The 20,604-nt window shown below is 35.4% G+C and overlaps 1 protein-coding gene across 4 annotated transcripts in view; it reads right to left on the reverse strand.

Annotated features, from left to right (window-relative positions):
• Positions 1–20,604, reverse strand: part of ATP8A1 (ATPase phospholipid transporting 8A1) — a 115,826-nt gene that overhangs the window by 11,364 nt on the left and 83,858 nt on the right. For all 4 annotated transcript variants that reach the window (XM_032685086.1, XM_032685088.1, XM_032685087.1 and 1 more), the window contains 4 exons: positions 18,593–18,654; positions 14,661–14,717; positions 14,063–14,170; positions 310–398 (listed from right to left, as the gene is read on the reverse strand). In XM_032685086.1, coding sequence (XP_032540977.1) covers positions 310–398; positions 14,063–14,170; positions 14,661–14,717; positions 18,593–18,654 — 316 coding nt within the window. The remainder of the gene's footprint in view (positions 1–309; positions 399–14,062; positions 14,171–14,660; positions 14,718–18,592; positions 18,655–20,604) is intronic.

The following is a 20,604-nucleotide window of genomic DNA, read 5'->3' on the forward strand; positions in this document are numbered from 1 at the left end:
CCATTTTCCCAGACTTAAAACTAAGCTTTACAGGAAGAAATATCAAAAAACAAATATAAAGAAGGTATTTTATCAGCTGTTCTTGCAAATTAAACACAAAAAATATTTATTAATAAGAAATTACAATTATAGAAACATTTAAAATAGTAATAACACTTGTAATAAACTTTTTTAAAAACAAAAAAGGTGAAAAACAATTTTATATAATCATCAGAATTGATCTTAATTTCTTTTTATTACATTAGTAATTAGAACACACATTTAAAGGTTACTACTTTCTTCTGTAAACCTCAGCATTTCTGTACTCACACTTTGTATACTATATCAAGAAGTAAAGCTGTCATAGGAATACACAGAAGTCCCATCCAAAACACTCCAGAGCTGAACATCATCGCTGCCTGAAGGGAAAAATGCACAAAATATGATGATGTCATGACAAGAACTAGGAAAAAATCTTAGAAATATCAATTACTTTGTTGAGGCTATCAAAAGCAAATTTAAATGAACTGCTCTAGTCTGTCTAATAAAACTTGAACTCCTTTCTAAAATCCCCTGAGTTGCAACAGAAATCCAGTAGATAGTAAGCACTATTTCATGTTAATAAGCTGGTAGAAAGACACACTGCTTAGCTCTTTGCATGGGGGAATCTACCCCACCACAATGCTGCTGTATACCACTATGCTGATTGTGGGCATTTCCATTAAAATCAGATTTATCAAAAATCCACCCCCCTCAAACTTTGTCAACACATTATGAGCACAATTTCCTATTTGCAAGTGACCCCAACAGGATGTAACTGTTTCTGACCCTTCATATGGGTACTGGACACTGTTACAATCATTCTGCAATATAAGATGGATTAAAGTTATATCCCACAGAACTCGCTGTACCACACTGCCACAGACTCCTGTTAAACAGATTCCTTAAAAATGAGAAATAAGAAAACAACCCCTTATGTAATTACAAGAGCATGCAACATATCATTAAATGAAGATCTAACACATTAATACATGGTGAAATATTTGAAAACCATATAATTATTTTTAGTTGTGTATTTTTTTTATACACTGCTTTATATAATACATAGGAATTTCTTTTGTTCATAACTTGGTCTGTAGACATACTAAAAACTAAAACACACTAAAAAGCCAAACCAAACATCACAACATATACACAGCAAAGGAAAAAAGGTATTTACGCTTGTAACTCATGCTCAAGTGCCTACATAATAATATTATGGATGCAAGGATTATGATAAATACTTAACGAAGCATACTACTGGAAATTTGTTTTGCAGTCAGTATTAAAAATACCTTTATAATGTAATTGGATTGTACAGAGGTTAAAAGTAACAATGCTGCACAACAATTTCCTTTTAAATCCTTTATTTTATTACTTGGAGACTAATTTCTTTCAAAGGTTAAGCCTCAGGATGTAACTAAAATATAAAAGCTGAAATTTTACTAGTTTTAATTAGAAGACAAATGCGATTAGCTTGCAGCAGCTGAAGTCTAATTTCTTAACATGCATATGTGAACATTTTAGAATGATACTTGTTAGGTAGTTATGTGAAAACAGAAGTGAATTATTTTTAGAAAAAACCCCTAATTCTCATATAAGTTATATTTACCTTGTTTTTGTATTCAAATTCCTACTGACACTGATTCTTTGGAAAGCATTAAATTGTATTTTAACCAAAAATTTGGTAAACTTTTCATGGCTATGTCAAAACAGCACAGATATTGCCCTGAGATTCTAAAAATTATTTCTGCCAACAGCTAAGGTGTAAACACTGAGCAGTGGTAGGTTCAAAATAAAATAATTCACATTTTCAGTGGAGAAAAAAAAAATTTGTATCGGGAAGTAGAGAAAATATACTAGTGGAGAAAATGTATTAGCACAGTCACTTTATAAGCAAAACATGACTTTGACACACTTCATAAAATACTCATTTTCTAAACCAGAAGGTAATAGGAAATGTCTGTCACAAATACGTTTTTGCAAGACATTTTATAATTAAGTCGCAATTAGACATCTCCCTTAAAAACAAGGAAAAAAAGCATAAAAATACAACTCGAAGTAATTACAACTCTTCCTTCCTATTATTAATAACGAATTTTAATTTATAAGAACGTAGCAAAGAGCTGTCCTTGCATTTAGCCACCCGGTATTAAATGTTTGCTGGTGAAACAGCAAAAGTGATAATGTAGGTCTTAGGATGTTAATTCTGACCATTGTAATGCTAACTATGAATGAAGGAACAACTGGCGCCTACTATTCAGTCCATCCAGCCTTTGGCTTTACAAATGAACAACATGAATTGAGGTAAAAAAGAAAAGTTTTTCTGCGTCATATTTGAAAGCCTGTCAGATTTTTTTTCTTTTACAGAGTTAATCCAAACCTAAAAGATTTAAAGCCGACATTCGCATTAAAGACAGAGGGCCTCTTTGTATTTTTTGGACGAAGAGGGGAAAAAATAAAATCCCACAGAGGTATTTCCTTCCTTTCTGTACAAGAAAGCTCCCCCTCATTCTGTAGAAAACATTTTTGTCTCTAACTTTTCACATCTCTCTACACATAGGCAGGTCATCTGGGAAATGGCAAACCAATCCTTTTCAGACAATGGCACTAACAGGAGCAGCCTGTTCTGGGGACGGACTCTGGCTGCCTCTGTTTGTGGTTTACAAATTGTTCCTAATGTGAGAGATTTCTGGTCTATGCCAAGTCTTCCCCCTTTAGGCCTTGTGAAACCAAACGGAATCTGCCACAAAAGTGGCTCCCAGGGGAATTCAGAAGTAATCCAAAATGAGAGCTGGGAAGCCCAATTTATTGTAGGACTTACAAATCCTGCTGGGGGAATAAATAATTTGTTCTATGTGTAGCTCATACTGAGTATTATAATTTTGTAAAATAAATTAACATTGTTTATTAAGTGCAATATACAGATTTTTTATAAGCTTTTATTTTTTAAAAAAAGAAAAAGGGCTGAGAAATACTCCTTTTTGCGGCTTCGTGGCAGATTAGAGATCCTGGCTGCAAAACATTTTTAATGCACTGATGAAGATGTACTATTAGGAAATTACGTGTCAGAATGAACAGAGAACATTCCTTTTTCCTTCATTATGAAATGATCTGCGAAAACTGCTGGCTCAGATTCTTAAAAGCCTTCTAAAAATAAAGGAGAGAAAGATGAAACTGGTAAAATTCTTGCTGCAGAAAAGCTTACCCTTTTCAGTTTATTGATTTCAGGTATCATCTAGGTACATATTTTCTTCCTAAAAACTACAGAGCTATTAAAATAATACCTCCTCAACACCATCAAACCAACAAAAGTTTCTCTTCTCAACCTACAGAAATAACTTCATTAGTTTTAGTTATCTTCATGTGTTTGCCTTCATATATACCAAAGTACTTATTGTTGTAACATTAAAAGAGATCTGCATTAACTGCCAGTGCAGTGAAGTTCTTAAAAGTGAGTTCTTATATTGCCTCTAGTCTTTCTTTGCTGTTTAGAGTTTAAAAAACATCTCTTAGTTCCTATTAACTAAGAACTATGTTCCTCAGAATTCCAAAGAATTAAGTTCCTCCCTATTAGGAATTCTGGTTATTAGGTATATTAAAAAGGGAATCTCTCAATTTTCTGCAAATACAAAGTCTCACCGGTATACAACATATAGTAAGAGGTACTGAAGCAAGGGGAGCATCGGATAGTGAGGAAGCAAATAACTGCAGATATTTGCAGGCAGAATCTATAAATTGTTACTTTAACAAATCTCCTACGAACAAGAAAAATGACTAAGGACAGAGTAAGGAACATGCCTTTGCTTTTTCCTTATCTCCTCTCATTTTCTTCAGCTGTGGATATAAACAGTCCACTGCAAGATCACCAATTTCCACTCTGCAGGCAGGTATGAAGAGTGGGCTGTATCCCACAGAATGATGATTAGATGATTGTCTTAATTATATAAACAGAAATAATAAATAATGTAGTAAATAATAAACATATATAAAAGCTCACAAACACAGATATGTACTATAAATCCTAAAGCTTCAAGAAGTACTTCTAGACTAAGGTCTCTCTTCTACAGATGTGTCCTTAGTTCCGTCACTTTTTTTCATTAGTATTTTAATATTCCAAGTATTCACTGGAATACACATCTTGTCTTTTCCTAGAGAGGACCTTAATCACTCAGGCTGAGCAAAAGCCAGCACATTTTCTCTCCTGATCCAGTAAATTATGATTACTCCATACAAAGTCGAACAGCAGACAGCACAATTCTCTGTTCAATCACCGTTTCAGCAGAACGCATTACTCTAAAAGTTGCAAAGTCAAGAGAAATTTAAATCTGGCTTTTGGATACCATTCATTTGGGGTGAATGTTTTAGTATTTAACTGATGGATAAATTGGTATTTTAAAAAACACAGGTGATAAGGATCTAACTGTGGGAGGTAGTTAAGATTTGTGAATCATCAGATTAGCACATTTGAGCCCAGAAAGATATGAAATGCAAGACTGCACCTTATTATGTGTTCTTGTGAGTAGCTCAGAGTGGCTGCACATTTTCATTTTGTGAATTAAGTTTGTAGGTATTTAATGCCTTCCTTGCATTTTATGAAAGTCTAAGTTACCTCAATAGATGTTTCATATTTGGGAAAAAAACCCCACCAAACAGACCAACAATAAATCATGGTGCCAGAAACAAATTATCAGTTGCTATCTCCATTGACTTTAGACAGATACAGTGATGGAAATGCTTTCAAAATAAAAAGCAAGCAAAAAGTAAAGAAAAAAAAGCTTCACAATAAACCTTAATACCTGGAAATCTCCTAAAAAAGCTGGAGAGGAGAATGACACATAAACAGAAAAGCTTCCCTTAGAATTAGGAATGGAAGAAGATTCCGTTGGCAGAAGTTCAGCTTACAAGGTTGCACTACAGCTTGAACTAACAGATATGAAAAATAACCTTTAGAAAACTAAAGAGAATTAGCCATCTGGATGTGAAATTAGATAAGATAGAAAGTGCTGGCAAGTTGATATTTACCAATGCTTGTAATCAGAGAACACTAGCTTTCTAATGAAAAAGCTAGATTGTCCTCTTTTGCGTCAAAGGAGAAGACTCACAGGGAAACCTATTTGAGTTGATTCAAAGATGACAAGAAAGAGTATCTGGCAAAGGAGATGCAAAGCCTCAGTGAGAAGGTGAGTTCTGGTGGTTCTACAGAGTTTGTTACTAGGTTGTTGTCTGCACTGTAATAGGTGTAACAGGAAAGAGTACAGAAAACACTGAATTTCACTAGAATTTGTAAAGAACAGAAGACATTCCTCATCAGAAGAGAAAGCTTATATGGAAAAAGATGGTAGTTAAATATCGTTTAAGTAGAGTTGTATGCATAACTATACAGGGGTTTGTACTCAATTTGATTAATAACATTTTGAACAAAAAAACCCCACCCCATAACTTTTGTTTATAAAGGTGATTGGCAATAATATGCTGATGGAAAGAATTCTGATACAAGGAAAAGACTAACCTATAAAAAAGAAGAATGGTAGAATGGTAATACTATTGAGACAGACTATTGTAAGCAAAAAGGTAAATTTGGTAGTTCAAAGATCAGCTCTGCTGTTTCTGCTGTACCCGTGCTCTCAGAGAATGAGAATGTAACTGCTGAGTATGGAAAAGGATCTTTGAAGTGTATTTGGGAACAGTAGACTGGCTAACAAATATCTACTACTAGACCAAGTACAATTAAACCATGAAGGTTTGAGGACTCAAAATGGAAACTACCTATTGGGAATCAAATGGAAAAAGAAAAATCCCTTATACAAATGTTTTGGATTCCTGAAGTGAAAGACTAAAAGCGAACTTTAAATACAAATAATTAAATAGCAAAAAAATGCCAGTATCAGAATGGTAACATAATTTTAGGCTCTCAGGTGAGGCTAGATGACTAAAATGGATATGTGTTATCAGATGAATTCACTTAAAAAACAACAATAAATCACTGAATTTTTATGAAGTAATAATATTCTCCACAAAGTACACTGAAACATTTTATTTCACTAAACAAGAGGTTCACGTAAGTATACAGGGGAACACACATACAGATTACTGATTATTGTTTTGTGAAGACTCACAGGTTTGTACAAGACAAGCTGGGAAAAAACTTGAAAGGGGGATGAAAATGTGCTAAATATGTAGGATAATGCCATAGGGGCCTTTTGCTGAAAATGGGCTTGAGAAATATTTTTGACTATGAAAGAAGACCTTAGGCTTTTGCTGTTGAATTATTTCAATGTTCTTGAAAACTGTACTTCAAACATGCTCTGTAACTAAGCAATAGTCCCTTGCCGAAAATTTAGTGCAACAATTACTCCCCCTGAAATGAAGACACAGAATTCTGGATAATATTTTAACCGAGATTGGTAACAAGCAGTGCAACAGGGGAAAAAAAAGAAATAAATTACTGGCTAATTCCACATAGCTACCCCAGGTATTAGCCATTGAAGAATGATTAGTTTCCAGAAGTTTTGTGATAATGAAATGAGAATTGAAAGTCTTTGGTATTTGTTTACCATATAGAACACAAGACAATTTTTAGAAATAGAGATTGCCAACTTAGTTATCTGTCAGATTCCCTTAAAAGCATGGCACAGTAATTCTCTTGTGTTGAAGAACTCAGAGAATCATTACTTTTCAAATTTTAGGGGTGTTATTTATAGTCCCCCTGCTAACACTGAGGAAAAGCACCACAGCAATTTTCTTAAAAATACAAGCATTTAAATTTATTTATTTATTTATTTATTTAAATTTATTATTTCTGCTGTATTCTGCAGAAGTTATTAAAATAACACATCTGTTTTTAAAAATGCAAGAGACAAGTACCCATTAACAGCACCTTTTACAGCTCATGGGACAAAAGCGGTAAGATCCTCCTAGAGAAGCTATTGATGTATGGGCTGGATGAAGAGACAGTGAGGTACATTGAAAACAAGCTGAATGGCCAGAGTGTGGTGATCAGTGGCAGTCTAGCTGGAGGCGAGTAATTAAAAGCGTATCCCAGGGGTCAATACTGGGTCCACTTCCATTTAACATCTTCATTAAAGATCTGGATGAGAGGTAAAGTGTACCCTCAGGAAGTTTGCTAATGACACAAAAAAGAGGGAGGAGTGGCAGATGCACTAGAGGGTGCATGAGATGCACTGCTGCCATTAAGAGAAACCTCAACAGGCTGGAAAAATGGGCTCAATGCAGTTGAACAAGGAGAAATGCAAAGTCCTGCACACTGGGAGGAAGAAGCCCAGGCACCAGTATATGTTGAGGGCTACCCAGCTGGAATGCAGCTTGGCAGAAAAGGACTTGGTCCTGATGGACATCAAGCTGCATATGAGCCAGCAATGAGCCCTCGTGACAAAGAAGGTGCATGGTATCTTTGGGTTCATTACACAAAGTACTGCCAGCAGACATCAAGGCAGGTCCCTTCTACTCAGTACTGATGGGGTCACACCTAGACAAGTGTCCAATTCCGGGCTCCTCAGTACAAGAAACACGGACATGATGGAGACAGTCCCGTGAAGGGCCAGAAAGATGATGAAGGGCCTGGAGCATCTCTCATACAAGAGATAGCCTGAGATAGTTGGGACTACAGCCTAGAGAGGGCTGAGGGGGACCTTATCAATGGAGAAAGATTCCTGAATGGAGGGTGCAAGGAAGACACAACCAGGCTATTTCCAGTGATGTCCTGTCATAGCACAAGAGGCAATGAATACAAACTGAAACACATATCTGAACATCAAGACAAACTTTCTTACTTCCAGGGTGACTTAACAGTGACACAGGTTGTCCAGAAATGTTGTAGAATCTCCATCCTTGGCAATATTCAAAAGCTGTCTGGACATGGTCCTGGCCAACTTGGTGTAGCATTGGGAGCATTAGACCAGATGACCTTCAGAGATCCGTTCAGTATCAACCGTTCTATGATTGTATACTAGCCTGAATAGTGGCTTTGCTCTCCATTAGACTAGAACAAATTCCCCATTTTGCATCAGACTTTAGACAAACATCTCACTAGAGAAGACCTGTTCATTAGAGACTGAAGTATCTGGACAACGAAATTTTTAAAGAAGTTGTTTGGTATATTTGCGTAAAAGAAAATGCAGTAAAGGGATTAAAGGATGCACACCTATTATTTTAATAAGCACAATTCCATATAAGCAGGATACTTGGTATAATATAGAGAGAAGCAGTATTTAAGAAACTAATACTGTTAATATAGTATATTCTAATACATCTTTCCTACATGGTGCAGGTAAATAATCTAACAAGGAATATTATTGTTTTTCACAAGGATTCTGCAAACCTGAATCAAATGATCTAAAATTCTGTAAAATACAGGCTTGCTCCTTAACTTCAATTTCCGTCAGTAGTTTTATAGATCCCCTGGGTCAGACAGAGCAGAAACAGGTGGTGCTCTGGAGAACTTTACAGTGCATTATCTACAGTACTACAATAAATTAAAAAGTTGCAGATACTGAACTTCTGCTTTTAATCTCAATGTCATATTTCTTATTCAAGTAAGTATTATAATCCTAAACAACTTATTAATCAGATAGGTGCATAAAAAGAAGCCTAACAATTCAGAACACATAACAGTAACAAGGGGCTTTCCTAGTGTGAAACAAGTTGGTTTGTTTTTCACCTCTCCTCAATTACATGTTTTCAACTCAGACAACAACCATATTTTTTCAAGAAAAGAGATAACCATACCATTTATAATTTTAAAAACCAGTCTGCTTTTTTTTAAGTGGCATTAAAAGTAGCCCTTTTAACTGCAAGAATAGAAGCATTAATGTAAGATTCTAGCAGCTTTACAGCCTACTGACACATGAATGGATGCTGCTCTTAATAGATAATGTAAGTTACAGAAACTTAATTAGTTCATACAATTATTGCAAAAGGACTAAAGGACTACGCAGATATAAAAACACAACAATTTAATCACAGCATCATTTATTTGTGCATGCATAATGCACAACATGACAAAACATGGACAGAAGGAAACTTCTCATAATTCACTGAATCACAGATTAAAAATGCATTTTGTTCACCATCATAGAACAGTTTTCTGTGTATTGAAGAGTTTCAAAGAAAAAATTTACACCTACAAAGCAAATAACTCATCAAATATGAGGAGACTTGGCACTTACTTTTAAAAATTTATGCAAACTACATCTGGTTAAAACTGAGAAAATACTATAAATTGTTAAAAAATATTGAAAGTATATTTCAATTATCTATTTGTTAATGTCATTTTTTGAAATTAAATGCATCTTTTTAATTTAAGGAGTCAAAATATATGGTGTTAAATCTAGCCACAAAACATCTACAAAGAATATTGTTTTTTTCCCCCCCTTTCTTTCTTGTGCATCTATATTTAAAAACACAATCTTTAGAGATAAAATATTAAAAAATAACCTGTAAAGATGGTTGTTACATGCTTCCATACTACACAGTACAAGTACACTAGACAGATAACAAATGAGTGAATAAACATTACTGCAGATGTAATGCAGATTGTAATGTAACAAAGACTGTGTTACAGAGGCTGAAAAGTTATTATAAAGTCAATGAAAACTTTTGAAATATTTTCTGTATTTCTTTCTCATACACTGTGCATCCCTGTTCCTCCCAACAGAAATAATGTTTTGCTACTACTACCAAAATTCTCCTTGTAGAAAAGGTATTTTAACACTTTACTATAAGTAGATAAAACTTGAATTCCTAGTCTTCTAGGATCTAAGACTAGAAGATTATAGTCCTTAATTCTTCAAATACACTCTAAAAGAGTAATTTTTAAATACATGAGTCTAAAGTTCAAACAAAATAACATGAAAGTAAATAATCAGTTCAGCTTAATTAATGATAAAATATTTAGGTCTTATTTCAGACTACTAAAAGACTCGAAGTTGATCTGCTACAGCACTTGATCTAGCCACAGATACTACATAATTACTTAGGTTATCACCCCTTTTTATCACATAACCTTCTTCAATTTTACAGCCTATTTTTCCATTTTCTTCTGCTTCATAAAGCTGTTGCTTCTCTCATAGTTTTCATCCATTTTTCCTTCTAGACTTGTCTGCTGAAAGACAATGGTGAACTGACAGTTTTCATCTGAACATCATCAATCAGGGAAAATGAATGAAGTTTTCTTCACCTGGGACAACTCTCTTTTTTAAAGAAAAAAACCCCCACAACTGGAATAGAAACTGCTTTAAGGTTGACAAGATGTAATTGGTTTCAGAATTTTAAAAGAGAAACATGTTTCAGCTGCTATAACCCAGATTATCAATCTCTAACAGATAATCAGCTATAGAACTACCAGTTATTTGTATCAGGAGAAAACACTTGTGCCAGGATACCTCACTCATATGAGTCAGAAGCCAACTTTCAACTCTCCTGATGCACTACCTATTTGGCAACCTAGTTTCCACTGTTTATAGGTTTTAGGATTACTGTACTATGGAGAACCATCTAGTTCCCACACTGTGAGAAATAGTACTGTACAGTTGGATGACTTGGTCCAGTGTGGGACTAGCAATCTTGAATGACCAGAAGACAAAGGTCTTGATGCCTTAGCAGTCCAGATCAACAGAGCATTTTGGATCAAGGGGGTCCTTTTTTGTTTTTGTTTTGGGAAAATTCAGAGCAAAAGAGAGAGAAAGAAAAATACATTTTCTTATACTATTAGGAACATGGCAGGGAAAGGGGGGCAGTGGCCTAGACAATGGAAAAAAATGCTGGCACTATCATAATTTTTCATTTCACTGTCTTTTGTTTTAGAGCACATCATTCTACAATCTTTCCTTTGGTACTACTAACATACAGCGTAAAAGCCAACTTTAATGACCTTTTGTACAACTGGAATGATGCACAAAATGATGAAAACAAAATAAGTGTAAAAAGTCAGAAAAACTTGCAAAAATATGTGTCTGATTGGGTGATGCTTTGATATTAAAAGATGAACCCAAACCATGCTTTAACTCTGGGCTGCCAACTTCAGTGCTCAAACATAACAGTGTTTTTGCAGCATAAACTGACTTTTCTTCTATTACAACTCTATTTTTTTCTTGGGACATTACCTTGTAGTGTTGGTCCATTTAAACACATTTATCAGAGCTGAGTTAGTATTTTATAGGAATGGCTAAAAAAAGAAAGGGTTTAAAAATATTTAGATGAAAACTTTCCTCTGCATCCAGTGAATGAGTTTTCCATCACCTCCATATGCTTTTTTCTCTTCCTTTCAATAGCATTAAAATTTCACTTTCTTGGAACTGAACTGGGAATAAGCAGCAAGAATCTTACTATTTTCATGACATTAATATGAAGAATTTAGACTGAATTCTTATAAGAGTGTTTAATGAGGTTTTTTCTATCTCAAAGAAGCCATGAAAAAGATGTTTATAGGAGACATATCATCTATCTGGGACTGAATGGTTAGATGAGTATTATGCCAAGAACACTGATTGGAAAGACTATAAACCTCCTAAGATGGAATTGTTGTTACCAGCTCAAAGAAGCTGAAAGGGAATACATTTAAACTTTCTAAGGACTTTCTACAGTTATATAACTATATTCATATATATCTCTATCTATCTCTCCTTATAAATCTGAAGTTTATTAAAAGGGGGCATTTTTAAAGAACACATCTGGGGAAAAAAACCCCTTGAAGATCCCCTTCAGCTTAATTTATCAGATCAGACCAAGACAAAATGGACTAAAAGCTAAGAAGTAGAGGTCAACTTTTGACACACTCATTTAACTTTTGCCAAATGTACTTGGATGAATTTTTCAAGTCTGATTCACACATTTGAAGAAATTAGACAAGCAGTACATGCACACTTGCCTATATGGATTTGTTTCTGTCACACCACAAACTTTTCCACAGATAAATTTGTGAATCTTTTAGTTTGAATATTTACAGAAGGCCTGGACTTGCTTCAGAGAAACTCAATAAATTCTGCCCTGTCAGAGGCCACCCAGTCAGTAAGGGGGGTTCCAGGAGAGCATACAAAAATCCTGCTTCCAATCTGTGCTGCAGTATGCATCAACAGGACTTTTAGCCACACAGAGTGCAGCAAAAAAAGCTAGACCAGAACTTTTAACATAAGCTTCTATGATATGTTTATGAGACCTTTTTCTGATGTTACAGACATCTAACTATATTCTTAGAAAGAAAACAAAACCCACCTCAGCCAACAACACTCCCCTTCAAACAACTTCATACATGTACACACATCGAAAGCCACTATATACACATACATGCATAAGCAAACACACTAAAAAATAAGACTACCCATTTCAAGTATAGATAAAGTTTTATCACAACAAAAAATGATTTTAGGTTCATAAGTCAGACTACCTTTCGCACAATGTTGAACTCAAACCCCAAGAGTATTACTTTTGTTGACAGCCACATCTCTTTATGAAGAACTGTTTTCCCAAGTTCATAGGAATTACAGTCCCTTCAAAAACATTTTTTCTCACAATAACGTTGTAGTTTGAACATGTAATTAGTAAAGTATTGTTATTTCAACAGTGAAGTAGCCATACCAAGTACAACATGCCCTTCTGCCCTGTTGTAAAACAGAGTAAGTGTGGTGTGCTTATCACCATGGAAGTTCTGCTGTCTTAAAACATCATAAAGTTTTTACAAAATCTCTAAACCAACCAAATTCCAAACCCATTCTGTTATTTCTACAAAATACAGTGTATATGAAATGCTGAAGTATGATACCTTCAATCACTTTAATTTAGAATAATGTACAGAATCGATTTTGAGTAGGGGAGGTGATGTGGTAATGTACAAAATCTACATATATAAATAGGTAAGAGATTATAATAGATGAGGAAAAACAAAAAGAAATTGTATAATTTAAAATTATTTTTCTTAGGTATCCAAGTACTTAAGTGCTTTCCATTAAAATGTAGTAGTTACAGAAATGCCTACATACTACTTTTCCCCGTAATTGCTTATACAGGAGGATGGATTTGTGGGTCTTAATTACCTTCAATTAAGGGAGAGATACACCTACATTTCCCACATCCTGCATGAATTTTTAAATTGCTGAATTATATCACAGTGGTGGGGGAGTTAAAGGCACTCACTCTTTTACTGGTGTAAGGCTTGATTTAGTTGATATGCTTTGAGGGCAATTAGAAGAATATCTTTCTGAAACAAGCAGTTATTCTCAGTTTCTGAGAATGCACACTGAGAATGCACACTAAACATCTCAGCTCAGGGAGTATTGGTCATGCCCAGAAGCAGACGTGTAATATTAAACTTCAGATGTTTCTGGAACTGAATGGTATTAAGAATTTGGGACTGCAGTTCCAATTAGATCAGTACAGCAGCAAATAAGCACCTTTTATGGATTCAGTCCAATCTGCAATATTCAGAGAAGGTTTAAACAAAAGGGATAATAAATCAAAGAGAAAACAGTAATTACTGTCAAAAGGTTAAAGATACAGTACAATATTGCATTCCAAGCAGCTCATCAATAGAAGAGCAAATGTGTGCATGACAAGCAGCTCATGCAATGTTATGGTACCTCAAATTTTTTGAGGCATTTTCCAGTTTGAAATACTTGGCAAATTTTTAAAATTGAAGATGAAAAAACAACCTTTACCAGGGAACTGCTTGTGCCACCTCATTATTAAAAAAAATGCTTCAGACAAATAAGCACTGTAATTCTGTGTTCTGGATTTGGTAAGACTTTTCTTTAGAAAATTAAAGCTTACCCAAGAACTGCAAAGGAGCTTACCTGTCTATTTTTCCTCATTAAACCACATACTCACAGCTTGTTAGGTGAGCTCCATTTTCACAAGAGCAAAAATCCATTATATTTTAAATAAACTTGGCTACCATACTGAAGGGTATAAAAGGTGGAATGACATATGCATCTCTAGTTAGCAGAAGGATACAGAAAACATTAGGCCAGTACTAAAGACTAAAACAATAATTTTTTCACACATTTAGATATTAGTTAAAATATGCTTTTACCTCTCCTGACATATCAGGTGCCATAGGAATGACTGGCCACAAAGAAGAGTAGATTCCAAAAAACACTACCCAAAGTGCTATGCTTCCCCAGATAGCTATATGGCTGAACTGTTAAAAAACAAACAAACAAACAAGAACAATCATCATAGATACATTGTAACACAAAATATCATCTTTGCTACTTAGTATTTGCAATATGATTTTGATACATTGGATGAAATTTCCATGCCTTTTATTAATTTAACTCTACTACTTCAGTTAGCTATTTCTTAAAGGAAAATGATACTATCAGTAGCAATATTACTGTATTTTAAGCCAATTTTAATTCAGTTACAATAAGTTCAGAGTACTTTGATTTTTCTAGTTTAAGAATTACATTAAGCTTTATCCCAACGTCCTCATTTTCAATATGAAGCATCATTTTTTGTATGTGGATATTCTGTCCTTCCATACAGGAACCACAGTTTAGTTTGCTACTTTGGGGAGGACTGACAAACTGCTAAAGAGCATAATGTAATCAATATGAAGCAAACAGTACAATTATTCATCCATCACATTTTACAAAATATTTGAGAATATGGTAAAGACATTTGCTTACCAAAGTCCAATATGAAGTCTCTAATCCAGCTTTCAAACACACAGTCAGAACCACAAACTTAAAGAGAGAAAGATAGAGAGAATATTCTTAAGTAACATGGGAATCTTAACATACAGAATTTATTTGTTTGGTTAAACTGCCAGGAAAACAGAAGAAAAAGTAAATTGCCACTAGAAGATTTAAAGATACACCCCAGTATCTGTGTTCTGCATACAAATAACATGTTGAATAGGTCTGTTATGTAATTTTCATTATTCCCTCCCATCTTTACTCTTTTCTTTACACTTTTTATGGAACAGTCTCTGAAAACATCATGTTATCCATTTTAATTTACAGATGAGCAGTAGTAAACAGTTTATAATCCCATAGCAAAGACTAGCTGATCCAGGAAAATTGTTTATCTACTTTTTTTGAAATTCACTCCGATAAGTTTTCTGTTTAGCCAAGAAATAGTTACTACATTTCGTAACTCACTTGTGAATGTGTATCACAAGTTTGGCTTCATCTGCAGTCTGAAGAACATGTGGCTGAAAAACCAAGTCACAAAGACAGAGCTTCAAATATAACAGCTATAGTTTAAAATCTAGTCTGTTGGCTGGGTTGGCAGCACTGATGTCAGCGGGTTTGTGGTTGAACTTCAAGCAGCCTCAGAAATCCAGAAGAAATGTACTTCAATCAGAAGCTGAAAATAACTAGTTAAATATGTATGACAAACCTTTCACTATGTCTTGTGTACAGAAGGATACAAAATCTGCCAGAATACTCTGCCCTGTAAGTTTGTTCTTTTATTTCTGAAAATATTTCAACTACTGCTGTGTTATTAAGGACAAAAAAAAAAATTCACAGCACCACAATTCCATTACCTAGAACACGTACGAAATCTGATTAGAAGAAAATTAAGGGCGAGTGTTATAATTGGCTTAGTCTATCAAGTTCTGGTGCTGTATGAGGATGAGTGAAAACAAATGAATTATAGAAAAAAAAATCCCAAACAAACTCATCTGGTACACTTGCTTGGTACTTGAGTCAGCTGTAAGAAAAGAAAACATCCTTCTTTAGGATGAGATCAAGAATTCCCACTGCATAGACAAAATGTATACATGAAACAAACACTGCAGGTCTCTATAAAAAGAAGTACACACTGTGTGAATATGTACTCTTTGACTGATCTCTGAAGGGATCTTAAGATCTTAACTGATATCCCATACAAAATCACTAACTATGCACAGCGACTCCCTCAAGAACATGGGTTTTATTGCTTCCTCCTGCCTTGATCCAAACTAACAATAGCTCAGTGAATCCTACCCAGGAAACAAGAAATCAAATGGGTATTCTGTATAAAGATGGAGTTTTTTCAAAAAAAACCTCTCAAAAATGGTGGTACAAAAATTTTCATATTTGAAATTTATGTTTGATGAAATAATTCCAGGACATGATATGAATGAGTGCACATTGCCGACTTTCTGGATCAAAAGAAACAAAACTGTTTTAATTTCTGAATCCCTTTCTTACTAATTTTTGCAGAACTGATGGATGTAGACTTCTTAAACCTTCATACATGAAAAGCAGCATGAACAATGAGAAGTACCTTAGCCTTATGATTTTGATATTTCAAGACAATGCCTGACTGACAACTGTCACTGCACTTCACACTTCATGTATGCTTCAGACCTTCTTGAATTCCTGTGCAAGAGCAGGAATACATCCATTACAACTTCATTGATCCCCAGACTTTTAATCTGAAGTGAAGAAAAGTAGAGTTTTCTTGGGAAATTCGTGGCCACTCTGTAGGTTAGTAGCAAGAAGTTAACCTCTCAAGATGGTGAAGTTTCAGCTCTCCTAGTTGACACACAGTTGCAGAAGGTGAAAGATTAACTGCATTGTGACTTCTGTTTTAGTGATTATGGATTCAGCTTGACAAGCAGTAATCCATATTGAAAATATCAGGAATTAAGTAATTTCTGAAGGCACTGGAAAATGTTGCTACAAATCTGAAAGGGCAGTCTTTGGTGTTTGCGAATCAGCTGATGTCACAGATGATACTCACATGTGCTGCAGTATTTTAAGATTTCAAGACATCCATTAACTGATGGGTGACAACCTTCACAGCAATAGTTTTTGAACACTCAGTTCCACAGGATCTCAGTAAACTCTTAGGACAGCAAATGCAACTTGTTTTATCCTGGAGCCAAGCTTAGTTTTGGAAAAAAGCCCAAAGCAGAGTGCCTGGGTAAGATGTAGTTCTGAGATGGATTCAGGAATGAGCTACAGCTGTGACTGCAGCCATATGTTGACTAATTGGGTTTAACAAGTGTACAGGGATAACTCTACAAAATGATGGCTAATACAAGGGATACTTGTAAAGCAAAGCAATTAAAGAAAAGGAGATGCTCCCAGAAACTTAGTATAGGTGATAGGGCAGGTGAAGTTATGTTACTCATGTATACATACATACAATTCACAAACTAAACTTCTGCTGAACCGTGCAAAGTTGCAACTTCTAATAACAGTAAACAGCTGTTCATTTGTAGATAGGGCAAGAATCCAAAGCAGTGAACTCTCCCCAAGAAGAACTTGTTTCACTTAAAACAACAGGTAGTTCTGGTAAATACTTTTATCAAGTATTTATCAATGTCAAGGAAAGCAGTGACATTCAGATAGACGACTGTGTTGTAAACACTGCCTGGTGTTACGAGATCATAATACAAATAGACCTGTGCCAGTTGAACTACTCCTGTCAGGACTGAGCTATGACAATGACTGTGACCTTACATCTTAATAAAATTAAGACTTGCATAGAAAACACCCAGGATATTCCATCCACCCCTAATGGGAACCACTGCATCATATGATTAATAGCATGATCATATGCAACTACTGCTGACAAAACAAGCTGTGCTTGCCTTTTGGAACATGGAAAGGGAACTGTAGAGCAAATAAACTTTTAAGAGAATGTGTGAACAATTTTTCTATGTGCCTGAAAGAACCACTTTGAAGGCCATGTACTGACTGGCAAAAGAAACATAGCAGATGTCAACAGTGGCAACATTCTCAAAGGACTATGATGTGTCTAGAATACTTTTATTTCAGGTATGATGTTTCCCTATTCCCTAAGGAAATTGATATTGATGTGAATTTATATTACAGCTCACTTATTCTGATGGAAGAATTAATTTCTATTTTGTACTTGCCAACAGCAGGAACTTGAAAAATTAATTAAACTTTTAACACTGAAGAACAGAGAGTAAGCCTGAGTCTAATTTTGCTCCTAAGAGAGATCTTGGAAAACCCTCATCTCTTGGGTAACACTTGTATCTAGTAAGTAAAAACCAGATATTTAACTTTATTAATTTATCCTAGGAGATAAAAGAGTAAGAGGAAAAAAAACCCCAACAATAATGACTAGTATCTATGAGAGTATCAGAAGATTACTGTCAGGTATGGGCCAGGTATAATTCTGGCAGTTTGATTGCCTCTGAAAAGCATCCCACAAACCTTGTTCTGTGTGGCTCTATGCCTCTTTTAAGGCCCTATCATAAATTAAGAGGGAGAGAACAGAATTGTATCTTCACAAGTCCATAAATCAGTTTGATAGCCAATAACCTGAGATTTCTCCAACACAGAAACTTACTTTAAATTACTAAGCATGCTAATTAGAGAATCATAATTCTCATAATTTAAAAAAAAAAGAAAGTTTCCAGTAAAGGACAGATGTATCTTCTGCATCTTTATTAAACTGCTTCATTTAAAAAACTGGGATTAGAATGCCAAATGCATTTCAAAGCTTCTCAAAGAGTCATTCAAGAGCCATTTCTTACTCTTAAGGGACTTCTTAAGGCACTACACTAAATCAAGTTTTCTATGAAGATAATTATAATAATAATAACCCCACATCTTTTAAAGAGTTAAAACCAGCACCAATATACACTTACAGTGTACACAGTGTTCCCCAGGAGCAGGTAATCTGAAGTTTTACCATTGCCAAACACGGTACCTGGAGAAGGAAAGCGATAAAAATAAAAACATTTAAACATCCACAACAGCACTATATGTATTATTTTTGGTACAAAAGAGATGGTACTACTTTCTATACCTGTACTAGCAGCATATTTTACCTTTAATTGTGCTGAACATTAGAGATCTATGACTTGTATATCTTGCAAGGCTTTTCATATCCACATGACAATACATGGAGTGTAAGTTTTGTGTACTGTACAATGGTTAGGTACCATGGAGCAAATTCTGACAAACAACTCTATAAATCCATACTTATTCTTTGAGAATGCATTTCTTGATAGACTCTATTACACATGCAGTTTGAAATCTTCACATTACAGATAAGAAACAGATGGACAAGCAAGACTAAAGACTAAACTGGAAAATTTGATCAAGAGAATGGACCCAGAAGATTTTAATGATCTTCAAGATTTGATTTTCAACATTCTAATAAATACCTGCTCAAACATCCACTCCACTGCTTAACAATATATACCTAGCAGTAAAGAGCATAATGAGGATAAGACAGAAGAACAGGCAGGCAGCTAAGTTTATGCCCATTAGCCAGAGTGCTGGGACTCAGCACTTCTATGCAGAAATCTGAGCTATCCCTCATTCTTCCCATTCCTTCTTTCATGTTTCAGGATCTTCCTGCACCTCTTCTTTGCTAAGAGAAGGTGGAAACTGAGACCTGTTCTCAGGAGTTCCTGTCTCTGGTACTCATCAGCTCCTCCCTAAGAAACTAATAGCACTATTTCCCTTTCCTCTTTACACACACAGACATCAGATTAAATTAACAGCAGTTCATCCTGCACTCACATCCCCTTCATACAAAACTCCGTGCACCAGCTGGACTCAAGCCAGGTACTGATTATACCACCTCACCACGTACACAATTCCCCAGGTCCCAATTCTGCTCCCTTACTCACCTTTAATTTCTCTAGGAATGAAAGGGGAAGGCAGAAGGCAATTTGTTCAGACTTGAAGAGGCCCCTTGCCAGCAGGTAAGTTCAGCCCAGGGTTTGTGGGCCAAGAAGGCCTGTGCTACACTGCTCTCACAAGTGCTCGTGCAAGAATCTCAGCTTTGACTTTCAAACATGAACTCTATTCTGCATCACTATATATACTCATTAAACACTTCTCCATCATGTAATGCATAAATCTCTTGCATGGATTGGCTACAGCTTTGAACAGGGATTTTGGTTTCGATTTGAGATTATGGTTTTAGAGTATGCACTGACATTCTGGAACCTCATTCCTCCTGGGCTGTCTAAACCCCACTGTGATATGAGTGGCCTTTCAGAGAAAACAAGCCACCACATACCTCCCTTTACCCACTAGGAGTCTCCTGAGTGTAAAATACTCTGCAAGAAGTTTTTCCCTTAGCCTTTTCAGGCACAAAAAGCTGTGACAGTCTCACTGTCTAGTCTCAACAGTTCCAAAACGTCCATGAGAACATTTCTGCCCTCTACGCCATGGCAGACTGCATGGTTATATCACTGAAACCAAGCAGACTAATTTTCAGAAAAGCTGCAAGGTACACAGGTTTTTTCTCCCCACAAATTGTAAGCAAAACAAAACTGCACCCCTATGAGAGCTCCCCCAGCCCAAAACATTCCCACATGCTGAAAGCAGTGCTTTCAATTTTCTTTTAATTAACACCACTTTCCTCTCAACAACCCCATTTCCTTTGGCAGCTCAGGAGCATATACAACAGTTGAACTAGAAGATGGATAGGAATGAGCAGATGACGTGTCACCGTTCCTCTGCCACAGTACTACTCACGGAAATATAAACTAGCAGATTAATATGCCCTTGAAGTAACAGGAGAAAAAGTATACACAACAACACTAAAAGCTGACAAAATGTAAGAGACAATACAAGGGACAGTGGAGATTTAGGATCTCATAGGTGTGTAACATGGTAGCCTATATAAAAATTAGCATGA

This window comes from Chiroxiphia lanceolata, chromosome 4 (genome assembly GCF_009829145.1).
Source record: "Chiroxiphia lanceolata isolate bChiLan1 chromosome 4, bChiLan1.pri, whole genome shotgun sequence".
In the NCBI taxonomy this organism is placed as follows: domain Eukaryota; kingdom Metazoa; phylum Chordata; class Aves; order Passeriformes; family Pipridae; genus Chiroxiphia; species Chiroxiphia lanceolata.